General features: G+C 40.6%; 1 protein-coding gene across 9 annotated transcripts in view; it reads right to left on the bottom strand.

Moving 5' to 3' along the window:
- Nucleotides 1-18,946, bottom strand: part of kif1b (kinesin family member 1B) — a 67,800-nt gene that overhangs the window by 12,690 nt on the left and 36,164 nt on the right. For 5 of the 9 annotated variants that reach the window (XR_009797008.1, XM_061834004.1, XM_061833984.1 and 2 more), the window contains 19 exons: nucleotides 17,139-17,218; nucleotides 16,852-16,927; nucleotides 15,333-15,412; nucleotides 14,709-14,815; nucleotides 14,368-14,451; nucleotides 14,056-14,236; nucleotides 13,899-13,971; nucleotides 7,487-7,592; nucleotides 6,598-6,746; nucleotides 5,937-6,109; nucleotides 5,718-5,858; nucleotides 4,567-4,818; nucleotides 3,151-3,269; nucleotides 2,901-2,986; nucleotides 2,351-2,480; nucleotides 1,926-2,079; nucleotides 1,334-1,424; nucleotides 1,129-1,247; nucleotides 963-1,018 (listed from right to left, as the gene is read on the bottom strand). Coding sequence is in view for 8 of the 9 variants with exons in the window: in XM_061834004.1 (XP_061689988.1) it covers nucleotides 963-1,018; nucleotides 1,129-1,247; nucleotides 1,334-1,424; nucleotides 1,926-2,079; nucleotides 2,351-2,480; nucleotides 2,901-2,986; nucleotides 3,151-3,269; nucleotides 4,567-4,818; nucleotides 5,718-5,858; nucleotides 5,937-6,109; nucleotides 6,598-6,746; nucleotides 7,487-7,592; nucleotides 13,899-13,971; nucleotides 14,056-14,236; nucleotides 14,368-14,451; nucleotides 14,709-14,815; nucleotides 15,333-15,412; nucleotides 16,852-16,927; nucleotides 17,139-17,218 (2,257 nt within the window). In the remaining variant the exon portion in view is untranslated. Of the gene's footprint in view, nucleotides 1-962; nucleotides 1,019-1,128; nucleotides 1,248-1,333; nucleotides 1,425-1,925; nucleotides 2,080-2,350; nucleotides 2,481-2,900; nucleotides 2,987-3,150; nucleotides 3,270-4,566; nucleotides 4,819-5,717; nucleotides 5,859-5,936; nucleotides 6,110-6,597; nucleotides 6,747-7,486; nucleotides 7,593-8,086; nucleotides 11,604-13,898; nucleotides 13,972-14,055; nucleotides 14,237-14,367; nucleotides 14,452-14,708; nucleotides 14,816-15,332; nucleotides 15,413-16,851; nucleotides 16,928-17,138; nucleotides 17,219-18,946 lie in introns of those variants that run through there. The other 4 variants (XM_061833987.1, XM_061833989.1, XM_061833990.1 and 1 more) reach the window with 3 other exon arrangements.

Raw genomic sequence — 18,946 nt, 5'->3', positions numbered from 1 at the left:
AGACTTCCATTTTCTTTCTTGCAGTTGCTTTGACATTTGTGTGTGTTTTTGTTTTGTAGCTTTTTTTTTTATATGGGTGTTTGTATCATTTCTCTTTTACTGTTGGGATTTGTATGATTTTTTTTTGTGTTTGTTTGCAACATTTTTCCTTTGCCTTTTTTGTGATTGTGGAATTTTTATGATTAAGTGTTTTTTGTGCTTGTGTGGTTTTTGTTTTTGTACATTGCCATATTTGCCCGTCGGGCACCGTAATTTTAGTGTGGCGTTTCATTCAACAGTCACTGCAGCAGGTACACTGTAGCGAAACATAAAAAAAAGATTACATTAATTTTAGGGTGTACTAGCAAATGCAACAGATTGGGTTTTGGTTAGGAATTGGGGTCATTAAAGCAACAAGAGAGCGTTTACTTGAGCGAGGGAGAAAACTACAAGTACCTGCAGCAAAGTGCAGGACACAACACACCACTGCAGACTCACTGTGCTATCGTCTACAGTGCAGACTAGAGCACAGCGCTAGTCTAATTATCACACGCAGGAGAAGCTAACACCGGGAATGGCGGAATGGAACGTAAGCTGTGTCACTGCCCACTGGACCGACCATGGTGCCTAGGCACAATAAACACGGGGTCGTCAAGCACTGAGAGGAAGGGAAAGTGAGATAGCTGGTCAGCTTCATCCTCCAGGCTGGCCACAGCGGAAGAGGCCAAGGCATTGGCGTGCTCGGACAACGTGTCCAGCACCTTGCCGTTCACGTAGCCACTCATCAGGTAGCGCAGCAACTCTATTTTACGCGTGTGGTCTGGGGTTGCAATGTGTCATGTGATGAGTGTCCAAGAAAATCCAAAGGAAGCAAAAAAAAAAATGAAAGACAAGTGGAAGGAAATATGAAGCATGCTAATATGAGAAATGAGAATGACAGTGAGAGGCTTCAAAATATCCTGCCATGGAAGTTAAATCCTTACCAGGTTTAGACAGTGGCATTGGAATAGGATAGTATTTCCTAGATGGTGTTGGAGGACTGTGGGAAGAAATGAGTAAGACTTTAAAGCAAAGCGAACACCCTCAAAAAGCACATTTTAGTTGAAGACAACTGGTCCAAATACATTAGATGACTTCCTTGTTACTCACCTGATGAGGTCTTGGCCATGGAGATGTAGCGGATGTTGCTGGTAATGGCCAAACACTTCAAATACGATGGGCTTGGTCTTGATGTACTCAATAAAGGACTCTGTCACCTCCACTGAAATCTGCTCAGGCAATAAATGGAGAGAAGTTGGCAAAACCGGGTGGGTGTTTACTACTTCCAATGTGTACACAAACACTATATACTCACATTTTGGACATGATAAAAGCCCAGAGGAGCGCCTTTGCCAGTGTTCTTCAAGGGCTCGGTGGAAAAAGCTTCATCGTGACGATGAAGGAAACTGAAGAAAAGCAAATCAATGAATGTCCTGGCCTCACTTGCAAATGTGTACCTCTTAACATTGGCAAGGGAGTTCTTGTCTTTCTGGACAACCCAATGACCCAGGGATAACAATTTGAAATATCTGGCTAGTTCATTCAAACGTTTATACTGAAACCCCTTAATTTTTCAAATCAACAGGATACTGTATATTATATCGTTGCTTTTTCTCTCTGGCTATGAGCTGTGAGCATCTCCTGGTGTTAATGACACTGTACGGTGGTGCTTTCTCAACCCGTGTTGTCTTTTCATCATCTTTTTAAACTGTAACTACTTTTTACACATGAGACAAACAGATGTGGCATGACCCGTGGATTTATGGGTAAGATATTGTGGGCTGGTGACACGGTTCAGTTTACCTTTAGTATCTCTTCTGTGAAGTATTGATTGATTGTTGAACTAATCTGCAATGTGGCTGGTCGCTATGTGCTGGATGATTTTAATGCTTAAATCGAGGACTCACTTGAATTGGCAGAAGATGTCAGCGTACTCTGGCGGGACGCCGGTGCTCTGGAGCACGGTCACACGGAACGTGAAGGTGGTGCCTATCTGCAACTGGCCGGGTGGACTGTCAGCACAAGGCAGCTTGGTTTCTGGAAGGTTTTCCATCTTGAGATCTGGAAGAGGAGTGTCATGGTTTGTGTTTTGAGTTCACGAGGAACAGCCTGAAGCTGCTCTTTGAATCTGCATTTATGTTGTCAGGGTAAAGCAATTAAAGATTAGGTTGTGTCACTTTGCAGAGCTCATGATTTGTACAATTTTTTGTAGCGCTATTGATTTACCAACACTTTTGTACACATTCCTAGATTACACCAGCCTAGTTTCCATATGCCTTGATGAGCATTCAACAGGACCATCTGTTAAGCGGTAAAGGTCTGGCAGCCGTACCCATCTCATTGACTCTGTTGAGCTCCTCCAAGGGAATGATGACCTCTGAACTCTGACCCTGGCCCTCCACAATGCGCAGCTCTTCCAGGGACAACCCAGAGTGAGTCATAACTGTAGATGGAAAATCATTCTATTGGGACAACAAAGAGAGAGTACAAACGTTAACATTTATCAGGAAGAGTAGTACTGCGTTTATTATTTTATTAACAGAAAGCCAGAGAGAAATGAGCACTAAGTGGTGATTTTAAAATTGAATCTTGTCCTCCCGGGCATTAAAATCTCTTCACAGATGCTAGAAATTGGTTAACTCCATACAATATAGAGTGATGAGAAACACTTCTTGGTGATTAACAGCTTCTTTAAGTTGAGTAATTGTTTAAATAAGTAAAGCAAAATGCAGACACTGCTATTTTAAAAAGTAATACTGTTGAGCTTTATTGACTTTTATTTCGCACAGCTATAATTTGGCAGTTATCTGTAGACTGTCACTCAGAAAAGGTGATCTACTCACTTCTAACAGGACTGAGTTTTCAGTTGACTCTGGACTTACTTTTTTGAAGTAGTCGTCATCAAAAGAGATCTTGGCAGTTCCAGACTGTCGTACTCCAGACCCGTAGTCTGGGGCTTCCTCATCAGCTGCAAAGAAACATGATTGGTCAGGACCCGTTACTTAAACACCCAACGTGCGTCTGAGTGATTTTTTTTTTTTTTCTAGACACAAAACATCGTTAGGATAATTAAAATGTAAAACGTTATCGAGCAGAATACAGCACAATCATTCTTGAGTCTTAACTACTCACCAGCTATGGCCTGAACCCCCACGCGCAAGAAACCTCGCACGCCGCCCTTCTCTGTTACTATGGCAACACGATGAACCAGTGGTACGGGGTACAGCAGGTTGCTCAGGTACACAAAAGCTCTGCAAGTAAAAAAAGAAAAGAATAAAGATTAAATCTGCTGCAGTGCTGTGTGTTAAATGCATTTAATTCACCCTTTGGGAATCTAAAAGGCTGTTTACAATTCTTAAAGCTTATCCAGTGACATTTTTATTTTATAGAATTCAGAGTGGGCGACACGGTGAAGAAATGGTTAATACATTTGCCTCAAAGTTCTAAGAATCTGCGTTCAAATCCATCCTTGTCTGTGTGGAGTTAGCATGTTCTCCACGTTCCTGTGTGGCTTTTCTCTAGGTACTCCGATGTCCTCCCACAGCCCCAAAACATGCACAGGAGGTTAATCCAGGACTCTAAATTGCCTGTAGGTGTGAATGGGAGCGTTAATGTTCGATTGTTTATTTGTGCCCTTCAATTGGCTGGTGACCAGTTCAAGCAGTACCCTGCATCTCGTCCGAAGATAGCCGGGGTAGCCTCCAGCACGTTCACGACGCTCATGAGGATAAGCGGTATGGAAAATTAATGAATTAAGTGACAAGTATGTTTTAAAAAGGGGGAGGCGGAGAAAAAAAAAAAAGTGCATTAAGATTTGACGTCAAGCGGACTTCAAGTAGGTGTTGATGAGTCTTGTCTGCCCTGCTTTGAGATTGACCCACTCTGTCATTACAAACAGTATTTACAACTTTTACAATCTGCTACTGCAGTAAATTATTTCAAAAACAAAAAAGCAACAGTTTGAAAGTACTCAAAATAAACACTGAATATAACCAACAAAACAAGAACCTTACATGAAATAGAGTGAGGGGGATTATTAAAACAAATGAAAACAAAATTACAGACGTGATCAACAGATGGGAGTTAATACAGTCAGTGTTACCATGGTGGCAAGGAATGACACATCACAGTGGGAGGCGGGGGAGGGATGAGAAAAGGATGGTGGCTTTTTACTTTCGATGAAAAGTAAGTCTTGCAAAGCAGGCTTAAGTGGTGTGACTAATATTTATTTCATCCCCACCACACATATTAAATTCATCTCTATAAACTGCTTTGAAAGCCATCTGAAACAATTCTGTAACCACCAGATGAGAAGGGTTCTTCAGATAATAAAATAAGATAAATATTTAAAGCAATGGAAGGGTATAAACTCCTTTGTTGCAGCTTCTCAACATGTTTGTCTGAAATGCCCTGCTTCGATTCTACGGCATTGTTCCTTCCCCAACTTTAAACCCAAGCAACATATCACCTAACCAAAGACGCAAGCGTCCCGAGTGCTGTGCTAGCCTGCGTTTGCATCACGTGGAAAAGCCACCCCCAGTCACCAACCTTCCCACCAGGATGAACCAGGGGGAGCGGTCATAGAAGGGGTCCTGGCCATCGCTGAAGATATCAGAGCCCTCCTCCGTGCCGGCGTCTGAGCTGGTGTCGTCGACGAACGCCTCGTCATCCATCAAGTCGGACATCTCGCTCTGGCGCTCGTCCGCCAGCTCGGTGATTTCGGAGTCGGTGGTGGAGAAGGTGGGCGAGGGCGTGCGCTCGGCCAGATGCTCGTTTACGCAACCATGGAAGATGGGGGAGCTGAGAGGTGAGGGGTACGGGAATATTGGCACCAAGAAAAACCCAGTAATAATGCAAGATACATGTGCAGTCTACTGGTACAGCTGAGAGCTGAGTCATGACAGCCATTTAAATTTTGCTACCTATTCAAACATCAACATCATATACACAATTATTAGATTCTCTCGCTGGGATAGTCCCGTGACCCCGGTGAGAATAAGTGGCTTGGAAAATGGATGGATGGATGGATGGATAATTCCAATAATAAACTTTTGCTCCTTTCACCAACATAAGAACTTTCTGGAAACAATCACTTTGATTTCATAAAGCAAGGGTATTATTAAACCTACAAGTGCAGACAGCACTACAGTTCTATGAAATACTGATGTTTTGGGGGGATAAATAACAACTAAACTTTCTTAGATTTGGTGTCTGATAGAGGAGCAAATACAAAATAGCACACATTGTTTTTTTTTTCTACCATGCTTTTGTATAAGGTACAATGTTCATCAAAATGAAAAAAAGAAAAGTGGTACGTTAAATAAATGGTAACTAAAATGGCAATATATAAATAAAAACATAAGGTTAAATGAATGTACCAGATGAGGAATGGGAGGAAATCCAAAACTCCAAAAAGAACATATAAATGTCCATGAACAAAATGTAGAAAATAAATGAGAAAGACAAAACAAATAATTGGTGAAAAACGGATATCATTTACACATTTGGAATACAAAGGAAACCTTATAACACAAATAAAAACTGTGATTCAAGAAAACAATTGCGTGTATTTCAAACCAAGTGATCACTAATAAATGGCCACAAACACAAAATGTATCACATCATATGAGATCACCAACTGTAACAAAAATCAAAAGATGAATATCAAAGATGTGTGTATTTTCCTGTATTTTACGTACCTCCCCACAAGCTTAAACCAATGAAAGCGATCATAGAAGGGGTCATTTCCAGTCAGAGCGCCTTCCCCGCAGTCCTCCTGATGCGTAGAAGCCAGTTCTCCTGCACGGTCATACATCTCTCTCATCTGATCCAGTCGTTGTCTGTGTATTAAGTGGGAAGATTGCAGATTTTTCAATAAGCAGAAGTTACTAAAGCCAGGTGAGTGGGGCAGTTATTACTTGAGTTTCTCAAGGGACCAGTAGTGTGTGGCTCCATTCTTCAGGTCTTGAACCTCTACAGCCACCACTGTGCGAGGGAAAGGCCTGGAGTCTTTTTCTGGTTCTGGCGGTAAGAGCTCCGGCGGCAGAGGCGAGTAAAGGGTGTCCGTCAATAATACGAACTGGAACTGGACCTGAAAGGTGGTGTGGTGCGAAACATGGAACTCAAAAGTGGGTCCAGTGCACAGCAATGTGCCTAAATTCCGTTTGAATGGGACAGATGAATAAATCCCGGCTCGAGTGTTTTGTCATGAAGGAAGGAGACCAATGAAAATCAATGGTAATAAATTATTTACTGTGTCAATGAAAAAAAAAAGTCTTTGTGGCACGCAAGCTATGTCCACAATCAATCATTTAGTGCTTTGAAGGACATGACAACCACTCCTACTGAACTCCTGATGACAGAGTGGCAAATTGATTTTCTCAAACTCAAGATTTAACTGACCTTTATGTTATCATAAATGTGAACTGGTCTATCGTTAAACCATCGACTGTATATTGTATCCACAGGGAACGACACATTGGATGATACCTTTAGCATCATTCCTGCCTTTTCATTCATCGTAACCTTTGAATGCTTCTTTAAAAGGAGGGGCATGTGAAGTCATGTCTTTTTCCTTACTTTCTTCTTTAGTTCCACACTGATGGCGTTAGCCTCCTTTAGGTAGACGGCGTTCCCCCAGAGCTGGTCACGGAGTGATGTGAACTGGTGGAACCTCCACTTCCTGAAGGCCCACTGGGCCAGGTTGAACTCATGCTGAGTCCACGGAACTGTGGAATGGAAAGAGACAATGCACGCATTTAGAAGGCTGCCAGGAAGTCCGGAGAAAACATCTTGTGGAACTGTTCCCTGACCACCCAACCCCCCCGCCTCCCTCCTCCCCACCAATTGTTATTTCCCATGAGAAGTGAGCATCTCAATAAATGTGCCTTTGTGATCCACCCCTCTATTTTCTTTTATTAGTGTCACAGGTCTGCTGGTGTCTTTTCCGACTTACAGGTTGCACCCTGGACACGTACAGGAAAGCAACGATTCACGCTCTCCCATACAATGTAAGAGTCTTCCATTGACCTAAACTGACGACTTTGGGAATGTGAGAGGAAGCCAGAGTACCCAGAGGAAACAAAGGGATAACGTGTTAATTCTTCACTGGAATCCTGAGATTTGAACAACAGACCTCTGAACTGTGATGCAGCAATGCTAGTTATCCATCAGAATTAAAATGTAAAACCCCATCAGAAACAAACTTTTCTTAACTTAAAAAAATGTTGGCTGCTTAAGAGTATTTCCATATTTAATTCACACAGCAACATACATAAACAAAAATAATTGTTACAAGCCACTAGAAGCACTGTATACTATATATCATTCCAACTGAATTCAGTAGTGATGCGGAATTTCCAAGACCTCCTAGCGAGACATCTCATACATAAACGATATTTATTTTATACTGTACGACTTCACTGAAATTGGAAAAACAATCGCTGCAGTAAATATTTCAAATACAAACCTTCCTCTTCCTCCTCCTCCTCTAGCTCTTCCTCATCCGGCGTTTCAGCAACCAAAGAACGAGTCTCAACCTGTTTCTGAAGTTCCTGCAGTTTGCTCTCATAAACCTGAACGTGCACAGTGAAGAGGAAAGAGCACACAGACAAATTTGGATCAGCCACATCACCTGCAGAGTTCATCTAGCAGTCACGACGAGTTACAGGCTGTATTGGGAATTAGTTACAAAGTTTTTGAAAATAATTGTGTGTTGAGGGAACAATGACTGGAAGAGAAGATGTGAGGTCCTGAAGAAGCATAAATCTGATGTAATCCAATGAGGGGCGCCGCCACCATCATCATCATCGTCATCATCATGAGCGTAGCACGGCCTCCGGTCCTGGTGACCTCATCGTCTTTGTTCAGTGTCTTGATGGAAGACAATGCAGCCTTGTCATTTTTATTTGACCTCCCTGCTGACATCCTACCAACAAACTACACATTCTAACATAGTCCAACATTTACTGAAGTCTTTCTTTGCCAGAGATGTAGCCAAAGAATCATTGGCTTAATAGAACAGAGTGATGTATTTTGTATCTTTAATAATAATAATAATAGCTATCCAATAAAAATATGAGAAAAAAATAACATTGTGACATGTGACTATGCCTTTTGTGATGTAATATTTATACACTGAGACAAAATACATGATGCACAATACTTAATGAGGTGTTGGTGGCATTATAAGATAAGTACACCAAATTCAACCAAAAACAACAAACCAAAAAATACTGCATTCGGGCTGTATGGGCAAAATTTAACAGTTAAAGTATTTTTGTAGTTAACCATGTTTTGTAGCAAATAGTTAGTTTTACACCGATTTTGATTTGAAGTTGGACTGATGCTTTGCAGTGACTCCAACATATTACCCAGCTGCTTACGGACAGTGGAATTTGGACAACCGAACATCGCATCCCGTGTCATCAGCTCTCCTCCCCATTTCCATATAAATTTTACAAGAATGTCTTTTCTTGCTACCGTGGAGAAGAGACAGGGGATTTTCTTTTTGCTGAACATATTGTACTGTACTGCAGCCAACATCTTGGTCCCACGTGACAACTTTCATGGCTTGCAGCTCGATGACTGCCTGTGTGGCATTACAAATGAAAGATGCATTGTTAAGTGGGGAGCCAATTCCATGCCTTTCGGCTGTACACGTATGTAGCATAACTCCCATTTATAAGAAAGGCGTGTGTGGAGCGTATGAATTTATTACAGTAATAAACCGGTGACAACATAAAATGTCAATACAGTATATTCTTTTGCAACCCCGTGGACACTACGGTTCCGACAGTTAAGTACATTGCGTGTCACAAAATACTTGAATACAGTTTTGTGCATGAGCACCATGAGGCACTTTGATTATGGAAATTCAAAACAGCAGATGTACACCAGACACTTTGAAACGACACTTCACACAGATACATGTACAGTGTATTTCAAAAGAACAATACACTGTACATTGGATTGTGTACACTGTACTTTCCAGCTTACCCGGTTGTCATATGCACCAGTGAAAACATTAAATGGGCAATTTTTAATAAACATTTATGAGCCATTTAAGTTGTAGCATGTAAACGATATTCAGCACAGAACACGGGGACTACGTGTTGCATAAGTCACGGTTATATCCTTCTATTTTCACAACAGCATAGGCGAGAAAAAGTATAGAAACGTAAAAAGACTTAATAGTCCAAGTATCCCATCATGCACAGTCTTTGATTTCCTCCAATGATCTTAAGGCCATACAATATTGAAACAAAATAACTACAGGTTCTGGTTTCAAGCAGCATAAAATACCGTTTCTCCAACAGGCACTAGTTAAAAGAGTGACCTAGCTTTCATTGAATAACTGATACTTGGTTATAGGCTGTGTTATTTAAACTGTATGAACACACGTTCAATAGTGTCTTCCTTCCAACTCTTTAAGGTACAGTAGGTCTTTGACAACATGCATCCAAAATTGAAATCAAGCAACATGCGAAGCATGTAGAAATATAACTACATATCCTAACGGTTGTAAAACACAATGACTGTAAATTCTAAATTCTACTTTCATTGACCAGTTTTTATAAGCAGCCTCGAAAGCTGAATTGTGCATTAAGCGATTCCATGTACAACGTTAAAATGTTAAAAATGCTAAAATCCATCAATGATTCAAACTGAGGTTCAGTGGCATTCACAACAATGAGTTAAACATTTAATTCGAATCCTAACATTCACAATTTTTGTTTCCAAAGTGTGTACTAGAGCAAAAAAAAAAAATGGACACGTTTTTGTGTTCATGATGAAGTGACTAAAATAAAAACAAAAAGAAGTAAAAGCCAAATCTGTAAATGCTGAAAGTCAACCAGGATATATTTGGCAAATCAAAACATGATTGCTGACTTGGATGAAAAATAAACAGTGAGCATGGCATGCATATTGTGATAAAACAGCACATGTTATAGCAGTAATAGAATTTTTATAATACATCTAGTTTTGGATCAACCAACAACAGTCTTTTGAAACTCTTTTGTGATCTGTAATGTTTTTGCCGACTTTAAAACATCTCACTTGAATTTCTAAACCACTGTCTCTCTGCTGGCTTTCAAATTGGGAGCTGACATTTGCCTTCGGATCTGAGGTGGTGGCTGAAAGTTGATTTGCTGGTTAATATGCTCGGGGTGATGGTACGGCTGGTAGCCGCTGAAGCTGCCCTCGATGTACATTGTGTTATTGTAATGGTACGGCTGCTGGAGGTGGGGTTGGGGGTATGAAGGCTGGTTGTGATAGTGGCGGGGGTGGTAGAAGACCTGGGTGTGCCTCCGGTTGGCTTCAGGCTGCTGCCCGTGGTCTGCAGAACCTGAGGGCCGCTGGCGGAGGATCAATGAGTTGCTGCGCGCTCTTTCATGTGGCTGTTGATGGTGGTTATTCCTATAATTAGGTCTCTGACCTTGGTGTATTCCGTGCTCCAAATATTTGTTTTGACGCTGCACCGACGGACTTGGCAAGGGGGGCGTGACTTCTATGACGGAAGCGGCTATCTTTTCCTGAGACTGAACAAAAACATCCTGGCTTTCAGCTTCTTCTTCTTCAACAGCTTCTTTTGGCACTTTTAGCTCAATTACCTTCTCATCTGTAATGATGATATGAGTACCAGGACTCCATGAGTTGCGGTGTTTGGGGTTACTTTTAAATGGGAAACGTAGCTTGCGGTCTTCTGGAGGTATAAATCGGTGGGGTCCGGTGTGGCGGCGGAGGTGCTTGGATATATCTTGCTGTTGGAAGCTCTTAAGGCGTAGCTGCTCTTGGCGTATCCAACGCATTTGGCCTCGTTTTAGGGTTGCATCATCTCCTGCGCTTTGACCTGCCTGAGTCTCTCCCATCTCCACATGCGATATTTCAGACATCGGAGGTTGAGAGCTTGGTGTACTCACTGTGCTAGATGGAGGGTCTGTACTCTGAGGTCTCTCCTGACTCTCAGGGGTGATGAGTGGAAGGACTTTTTCCATTTTCACCATTTTATTCCTGAGGGCACGGATCTCCTCATCCTTCATGTTGTTCTGTTTCTTGACCTCCTGCAAGATGTCCTCCAGTTTATCAATGTGCACTTTTAGCTCATCCATGACAACCCCACCTGCTCGAGACCCATTGGTGATGACATCCTCGATACGCTCATCACCAACCCCTACGGTGTCCCACACATCCCGAGACACTGCCCTCCATGAGTCCCGCTCATTGGGGTCTTTCTTGCTGTAGCTGGCGCAAAGCTCCTTCATCTTCACAATGGCCAACGCTTCGATTTCCTGACGTGTGTGGCGGAAATCATTGAGCGCTACCTCATAGCAGATTTCTTTAACTGCCTGGATCTTCAGGTCAGAGATGGTCACCCACTTGGAGTCCTTGGTGATACGGCGCCTTTGAGGGATCTGATACATTTTCACGGGCTCTCTTCTCTTACCGCTGCTGGGTAATCCACACTTTTTCACTATGGTTTGTAGTTTGCTGGGGGGCAGCTTTTCCCTCAAGGAGGTGATCAGTCTCCAGCTCTCCTCGCAAGACCTCTTATCTGAGTCATCCCCACTATCAGAGTCGCCATCCTTGAGAGAACAACACAGGAAACAAACCAAATGGTCCCCCCCAAAAAAGGAGAAATTACAATGGGAAATCAAAGAAAGGATGAAGGATGCTTTTTAAATAAAGATGCACACAAATGTATGAATATGCAAATTGGGAACTTCAAATGGAAGTACTTTAACTCACTACATTTTCATGGTCAGAATTGGGGGAGACTAATGCAGCTGAACAATGTGAAATATTTTGCATACATCATAATATTACCAGATGTACAGTATGTCAACATGCACCATACTCTTCCCACTGGACAACAAAATTATAGTTACAAGAAAAAACAAACTTAATAGTGGCTTCCAATGACTTCCTTGTCTGCCTTATTCTTTTAGATCCTCTGTTGGAAAAATTGATAATTTGACATGAAACTATTTGAACGAATTTGACAGCTCAAGAGATGTGCTATCAAGGTTTGCTCCAAGCTTTAACAATATTGCTCCCAACATTGCATATTGATATTAAAAGTAAAAGTTGATGATGCCCGTCACAATGAGCAAGGAAATATCAACAAAGGACAAAAGCCGCCAACTGAAGCGCATCTGGTAAGTTTCGTCAAATTCCTCTTCATAATTGGAAAGTTGGGTCCCAAACATACTACTTGGGGCAGGCATGCATGTACGTTCTCGGATTTGGAAGCTCTCCCCGTACAGTCCAGAGGGTTTGCGTGTCTTTAGTATTAGCTGAGAGTTAGAAGAGTGTGTACTTGCAGTTGAGCAGAGAGCCAGAAGAAAGAGGACAGACTGTGGTGAAGGCATTAATCCACTACAAACAAGAAAGGTTAGTTGGAAAGGGAATGAAGTTTCTCATTTTGCCAGACAAAGAACATTACAGATCACAACCACGAAATATAGATGTCTTGAGTTTTGCTGATCTTAAAACCCGTGAACAACCGAACTGTAACAGAAAAGTTTTGTCACTGGGAGTTTTGACTTTGACACCTTTTGCTCTGAAATGATACTGCAGGTTTGTTATTCACTAATACTGCCGTGAGCAGTGAAAACACTGTGAGTGAGGGGCGCCTTTACTGCGCTAACACAGACGTCACATTCGTGAAAACAGTGGGTCAAAGAAGTCAATGAGAAACCACATTGTCACTGCCAAAAACTACGACAAGAGTTTTTGCTCTCAGCATGCAGTGTACATGTCAGCAACTGCATTGAAGAGATGAAAATCAAGAATAAGGATTCTAGTCTAGTCAAAGCAAATTTTTAGCCAGCTGAAGGTCAAGGAGCCCAACAGAGAACCCTGTCCAGAGCCACCACCGAGTGAGTTAAGAATACATGCCATTAACATGAACCATGCAAAAGCAGCCTCCATTTATAAAACTGTGCTTGGATTCAGGTAGTCCATTTTAAAATTTTTAATCAAATTTAACACACTGAACACTAGGGATGGACATGATACACAATTATTTGATGAACTGGCAATCAAGAATTTGGTAGATTGTGTAAAACCGATTAACAGTTTCTGGATGCAGTTGAGGTCGAATAAAGTCCAGAGAAACCAGTAGAAGCACTTAACTGTTGTCTGTAACAAGGGCAACAAGTTTTATGCTAAAGAAATTTGAGTTACATCCACGCAGACCTCTGCAGTGGTTTAAGTCTGAAAGGTTGCATTAAACTGTTCAAAGCAACACACATTAAAACAGTATCAGAACATTCAGAGAAATTCTCCTGGTAAAAAAAAAAAAAAAAGTTACCAAAAACAATAATTTAAGTGATTAGGAATTTTTCCTTCAATCAAGGTGTCATTGTAAAATGCCCATCCCTACTTGATACCTGCTGTTTTGCAAGATTCAAATGCACAGTAGAATATACAAGAGAAATGACCAAGGAGTTTTGGAAAGAGGAGAAAGCTTCACAATCTAATTCTCACTCCTTCAAGTTGCTAGAGAACATCATTTAAAAGATCATCTGCTTACAAGGAAACTTCCATGCAAGAAAAACAAACATGCACTGGCACACGCACACCTAGCTCAGTGTGAGAATTAGTACTAGGCAATTTAAATGGGCCATTAGAAATTGACTACAAATGACTCAAAACTCTTACATCATATAAAAGAGAATTTAGCTGTATCACTCAAAACTCTGCCTATAGCTGTGACAACTCGTAGACAGAAACAATCCTAAACATTTTGGTCTTTCACCCATAGCAGTCACTTGCTACAACTGTAAAACAACAAGCCAAGTGTAAAACCAAAAAGCAAAAAATAACACTCAAAGTCAGTTCTAAGTTTGTAGGAATAGCAGCTGCTTTGAACTCACCAGTCTCTGCTGTTCAAGAAGTTGATCTGCTTCTTCCTTCTCCTTTTTGTATAGGATTTCCATCTCAGTGAGCCTATCCAAAAAGACTGTCAGCTTCGAAAAATACATTGCACAGTAATACTGGGATAAATGGTTTGTATTTAATTACAAGTGTCACCTTTTCTCCATCTCCTGTTTCATGTCAATGCCCTGTTTCTCCAGCAGCTCTCTCTGAGCGAAGGTCCAGTCCACCGGCTCTACAGGGGTTTCGGCAGATGGTGTTTTCTCCCTTTCAGCCCTAGCTTGTTCGGGGTGGTTGAAGCGGAATACGTGGTTCTTTCCCATAATAATACGGTTTCCTAAAAGGGTTCAAGTTGGACAAATAAGCAGGGAAAAAATTGCAATTGCTTGATTCAATGCTTCTGTTTGTTCTTTTGTGTCGATTTTTTTTTTTTTTAATTACGATTGGTCTCAGGTCAAATGAACACACCTGAACGCAGCTGAATAGAGTCCTCAACACGCTTGCCGTTGACGTACGTCTCTGATCCCTCACAGGGCACAAGCATGACGACAACTTCAGCAGAAACACACCAAGCAATAATTAAGAACTATCTGCATTTTCTGTTATAGAAGTCCATATTAATCAATCAATTTTATCCATAGATATGAGTGTTGATTTTGCAGGAAGCTGGCATCGGCTTTTAATTTGGATTTATGATAGGAAGGGATCATTCAGTAAAACATTATTCAACTGTAAAACCAAGGGATTATCGTTCAATAAAACTTTATTCAACTACACAACCGGCACAATCAAAGAAGATGGTTTCTCACCATCTCCACTAGGATTCCTCTCACTTTGGAAAATACAGTGCTCCTCCTTGATATGAGCACCACTTAAGACGATATCCTGCCGTCTTTCGGCATCAGCCTGTCCCACCCTGAAACCATTACAGAAGCCAATTTTAATTCTCCTGCAAAAAGTCTGATTCAGACATTAAACGGGACCTTTAACTGCCTGCTAAATAGTATCAAAGGTTGATTCATCTGTGCGGATGTTTTTTGTGCATCATCACTAATTTCAAATGTTCTTAGCAGATGAGCCAAATTTTTTTTAAAAAGAAGGTACCACATCACGGAAAAGATTTTTAGTTCCCATTGGCCAAAACAATTTTTTTTTATAGCACTAATATCACAGTTTGAGTACAGAAAGACAAGAATGTTCAATCTATTAAGTGGCATTAGAAAACGCGAGAAGGTGCTCTAACATAGTTAGTTAAAAAGAAGAAATATGAAACGTGCAGAAAAAACGTAACAAACCTTTTATGGAATACAGTAGCAAAAATAGTAGTCAGTATGTATTATGGCTGCCTTTTATTTTTGACTGGACAAATGTTTTATTTATATGTTTGAAAGTTTTGTTCGCAATTTCAAAGACATACATGATGTTTGATTTACCTTGTAATTCCGTCTTTGATGTAATATAGTAGACACTCAGACATGAGAGGATCTTCATTCAAGTTAACAAGGTGAGGAGTCTACAGGAGCAATATGATAAAGAGATGGTTAACCATAACACAGTATGAAAAGAGAAATATAAACCGGGTAATGGAAACAAAGTGGGCCCCATTTTCTATCAAATAATGTATATAAATAGCTATTGTAGATACATTTTGCTACAGTCTGATTAATCTCTGCTAGCACAACACAGTTCTCTGTAAAACAACTAACCTTCTTTGGGGAGAAGACCCCGTTAAAGTCTGTATAGAGATCACAAGGCTTCTCATTGAAATGCTAACCAATGGAGCAGCAGTAAATGAGAAAAAAAGAATGAAGACAAATAAAAGTGAACAAAAATTGGGAATCAACAAATCAATATCAACTGCACAGGACGACTCTAATTATGACTTTGGTTCACAAGTCACAAAAGCAGGTATAAGGAAAGTCAGGACAAGAGCTTTTCCACTACACAGCAACTGTATTCTACTCGCTTCAATTTGGGAGAACCGTTTTTTTTTCCATTTCAAAATATTTCTCTGAGAGAATGCAAAACCAGACTACGTTGACGACCTCAAGCACGAAGCAGTACAACTTTTCACAATCTGGCCACTGGCCACAATATGGAAGCCTTGTTTATTTGAGAAAAGACTGCAGGCAGGCATAAAACACTCACTGGAGGAAAGTGGAGACTAGAGTATAATACGAGTCTTCGTATTACTTCATCTTTCCAAGCTAAAGTAGTAGAAAAGTAAAATATAGCTACAGGTATGTGGGTTTCATTTTTGTAACTTGAAGCGGTGTTTCCTCAAATGTTGCAATGAGGGCAAATGCCCAATTTCAACCTAGGAGCAAGCAGCATTGGTTAATGTTACGCATATGGTAGCAACTCGGCAGCGTTGAAAACCTGGCTAACCAGGTAGTGGAAATAGTACTTTATAGTACTACATGTTTTTGTCAATGAAAAAAAAGTAACAGTGTGTAGAGCTATTTTGACATGAATAGGTACAGTGCAGTGGAAATAGGGATCATCAAACTATTTTATGTGAAATGTAACCTCTAAGGTATCATAAGCCATAAGATATTTGGAGTGTAGTCTACAAGATACAGTATACAAAGTGGGAGCGGGACAGTAATGAATTATTCTTACTAAGGGGATGACTGAGGAATATAAATTTTGTGCCAACTTGACAGAACGAACCTTCTTGGTGGTAAAAGATTCAAACTGTTCATCAAATGGACTTTCATGGCTGAGCTGAATACATGGAGGCAAATGATCAAACATGAGGATAAAACCAAAATAATAAGAGATAAGAAGAAACAATCTAGCCAATCTAAAATGGTGCAAGGACAAGAAGCTTTCTTGAGGAATACAGTAACCCATGAAAACATTAAAGAGGAAGCAAAAGTGGAGGGGAGTGAATTAAAAAAATACCATCTTAAAATATATCCCACAGCCAGTGTCCTCATGTGTACCTACCTTTTTAGGGGAGAACACCCCCAAAGTGCCTCCATCTTCACGGATTGCCACGCCCATCTCTGCAAGTAATGCCTCCCTGCAGAGAAGACACAGTGTTCTAAAATCTGTGTTTGGATGTGTTGCACTGTGGCTAACAGAATACACACTGTCAATGATGATTAACATGTGTCAAATGGAGAGAAGGAATGAGAAGTGATCATGTGCACGATATTTTGAAAATAGTGACACCAAAGATTCAATACAGCGCAGTGGGTAGACAGAATAGTAATATGTGATGTGATGATGACCTCTCCATGCGGATAGCTTCAGTCTTTCGCAGCTTCTCTTCCCAGGTTTCATTGAGCTCAGCAATGATCTTTTCAGATTCCTAAAACAGAAAAATGAAAGCATGAACGAATGTTTTTTCTGGTTTTGTTGAGGAAAGTTTAAGTCATCTGATTAATTCTTAATTATTTCTATATCTTATGTCATGTTTCTATACATGGATCTCAAGGGTAAGCAATGGGATAACGTAAATAAACGTGTGCTGCCATTGACTAGTCTGTGCCTCACTCGTGGAGCTAAACCGGAATTGCTCAGGAGCTATTTCTGTCCACTTTCTTCCACATCTACGTTTGGGTTTGACGTCATTTAATGAGAGACAGTTTGGGTACTGTGGTTGTCATGGTAACTGGAGCTTATCTTTGGTTGGGTGCACTACTGAATCAAGAGTCAGCTACTCAGTCATATGAGGAGAATAAGATGATGATGATTTGAAATTACTTAACGTGATTGTTAACATGGGCTGAATGAAATTTACATTGTGCAAACTTACTGTTTAAGACAGACAAGAGATTACGTCAACAAAATTACAGTTGAAGCCAGAAGTTTACATACATGACAAAAACACACCATTTTTTATGTCTCACTGTCTGAAGTCAAATCAGATGAAACCTCTCCTGTTTCAGGTCAGTCAGGATCACCAAAATTATTTAATTTTGTTAAATGCCACACTAAGGATTATTAGAATTATATATAATAATTTCTTAGAGAATGTTATATGTATGTTTTTTTTAAGTCAAAAGTTTACATACCGTAATTTCTGGACTATAAGCCGCACCTGATTACTCACCCAGTACATTTTTAAAGGACAAAACCTTTTTTACATATATAAGCCGCACCTGTTTATAAGATGAATGTGCCCACATTGAAACGTGAGATATTTCCAAAGAAAGACGGCACACAGAAAGAGTTTTCAAAGTTTTAATAATATACCGTAGCTTTTCTTTCCAAACAGTGCCTGTGACGTGGCAGTAACACACCAGCATTAAGGTAGTAACACAGCACTAACAGGGCTGGTTAAAAAAACATACCGGTAAAAGTCACTGAGACGCTGCAGTAACACAGTAGCAACATGGTTCAGGCCACCTGCTTTTATTACTTCTGAAAGCTTTTTTTGTTTTTACATTGCTCCAGATCTTCCCGCTGCCGTTTCCACCGTCTCACCATCAATTCATTTATGCCAAGTTTAAGTGCAGCAACTCTGTTTCTTTCTTTATCAGCCAGCTCCATTGCTTTTAACTTGAACGCTGCACCATATGCATTTCTTCTTGAATTTTCCATGATGAGGGTCTGTTCATGCTAATTTTATTCATGCACAAAGCGTGAAGTTACTTTTAAGTTGCGTCTTCGTTGACACATATATTCCACCTGTCTCACTCTTACCTTTTCTGCTTGAGGGCCCCTTGCGGCCGTTAGAAAAATTGCACAAATTAGCCGCATCATTGCTTAAGCCGCAGGGTTGAAAGCATAAGTCCGGAAATTACGGTACATTTCCTAAGTAGCATTTTTTTTTAACCACATGACTTGGGTCAAATGTTCCAGAAGCTTCTGACGTACTCTGCGGGAATACCGGCCCATTCCTTCTGATAGAACTGGTGTAACTGAATCAGATTTGTCGATTGCCTTGCTCTCACACACCTTTTGAGATCTGCCCACAAATTTTCAATGGGATACAGATCAGGGCTTTGTGATACCCACTCTAAGACATTGACTTTGTCATCCTCAAGTCACTTTTTAACCATTTTGGTAGCATGCTTAGGGTCATTTTCCATTT

The sequence above is a fragment of the Syngnathoides biaculeatus genome, chromosome 2 (genome assembly GCF_019802595.1).
Source record: "Syngnathoides biaculeatus isolate LvHL_M chromosome 2, ASM1980259v1, whole genome shotgun sequence".
Taxonomy (NCBI): domain Eukaryota; kingdom Metazoa; phylum Chordata; class Actinopteri; order Syngnathiformes; family Syngnathidae; genus Syngnathoides; species Syngnathoides biaculeatus.
Note: the sequence above shows the minus strand (reverse complement) of the source record. Positions and strands in the feature narration are given on the sequence as shown.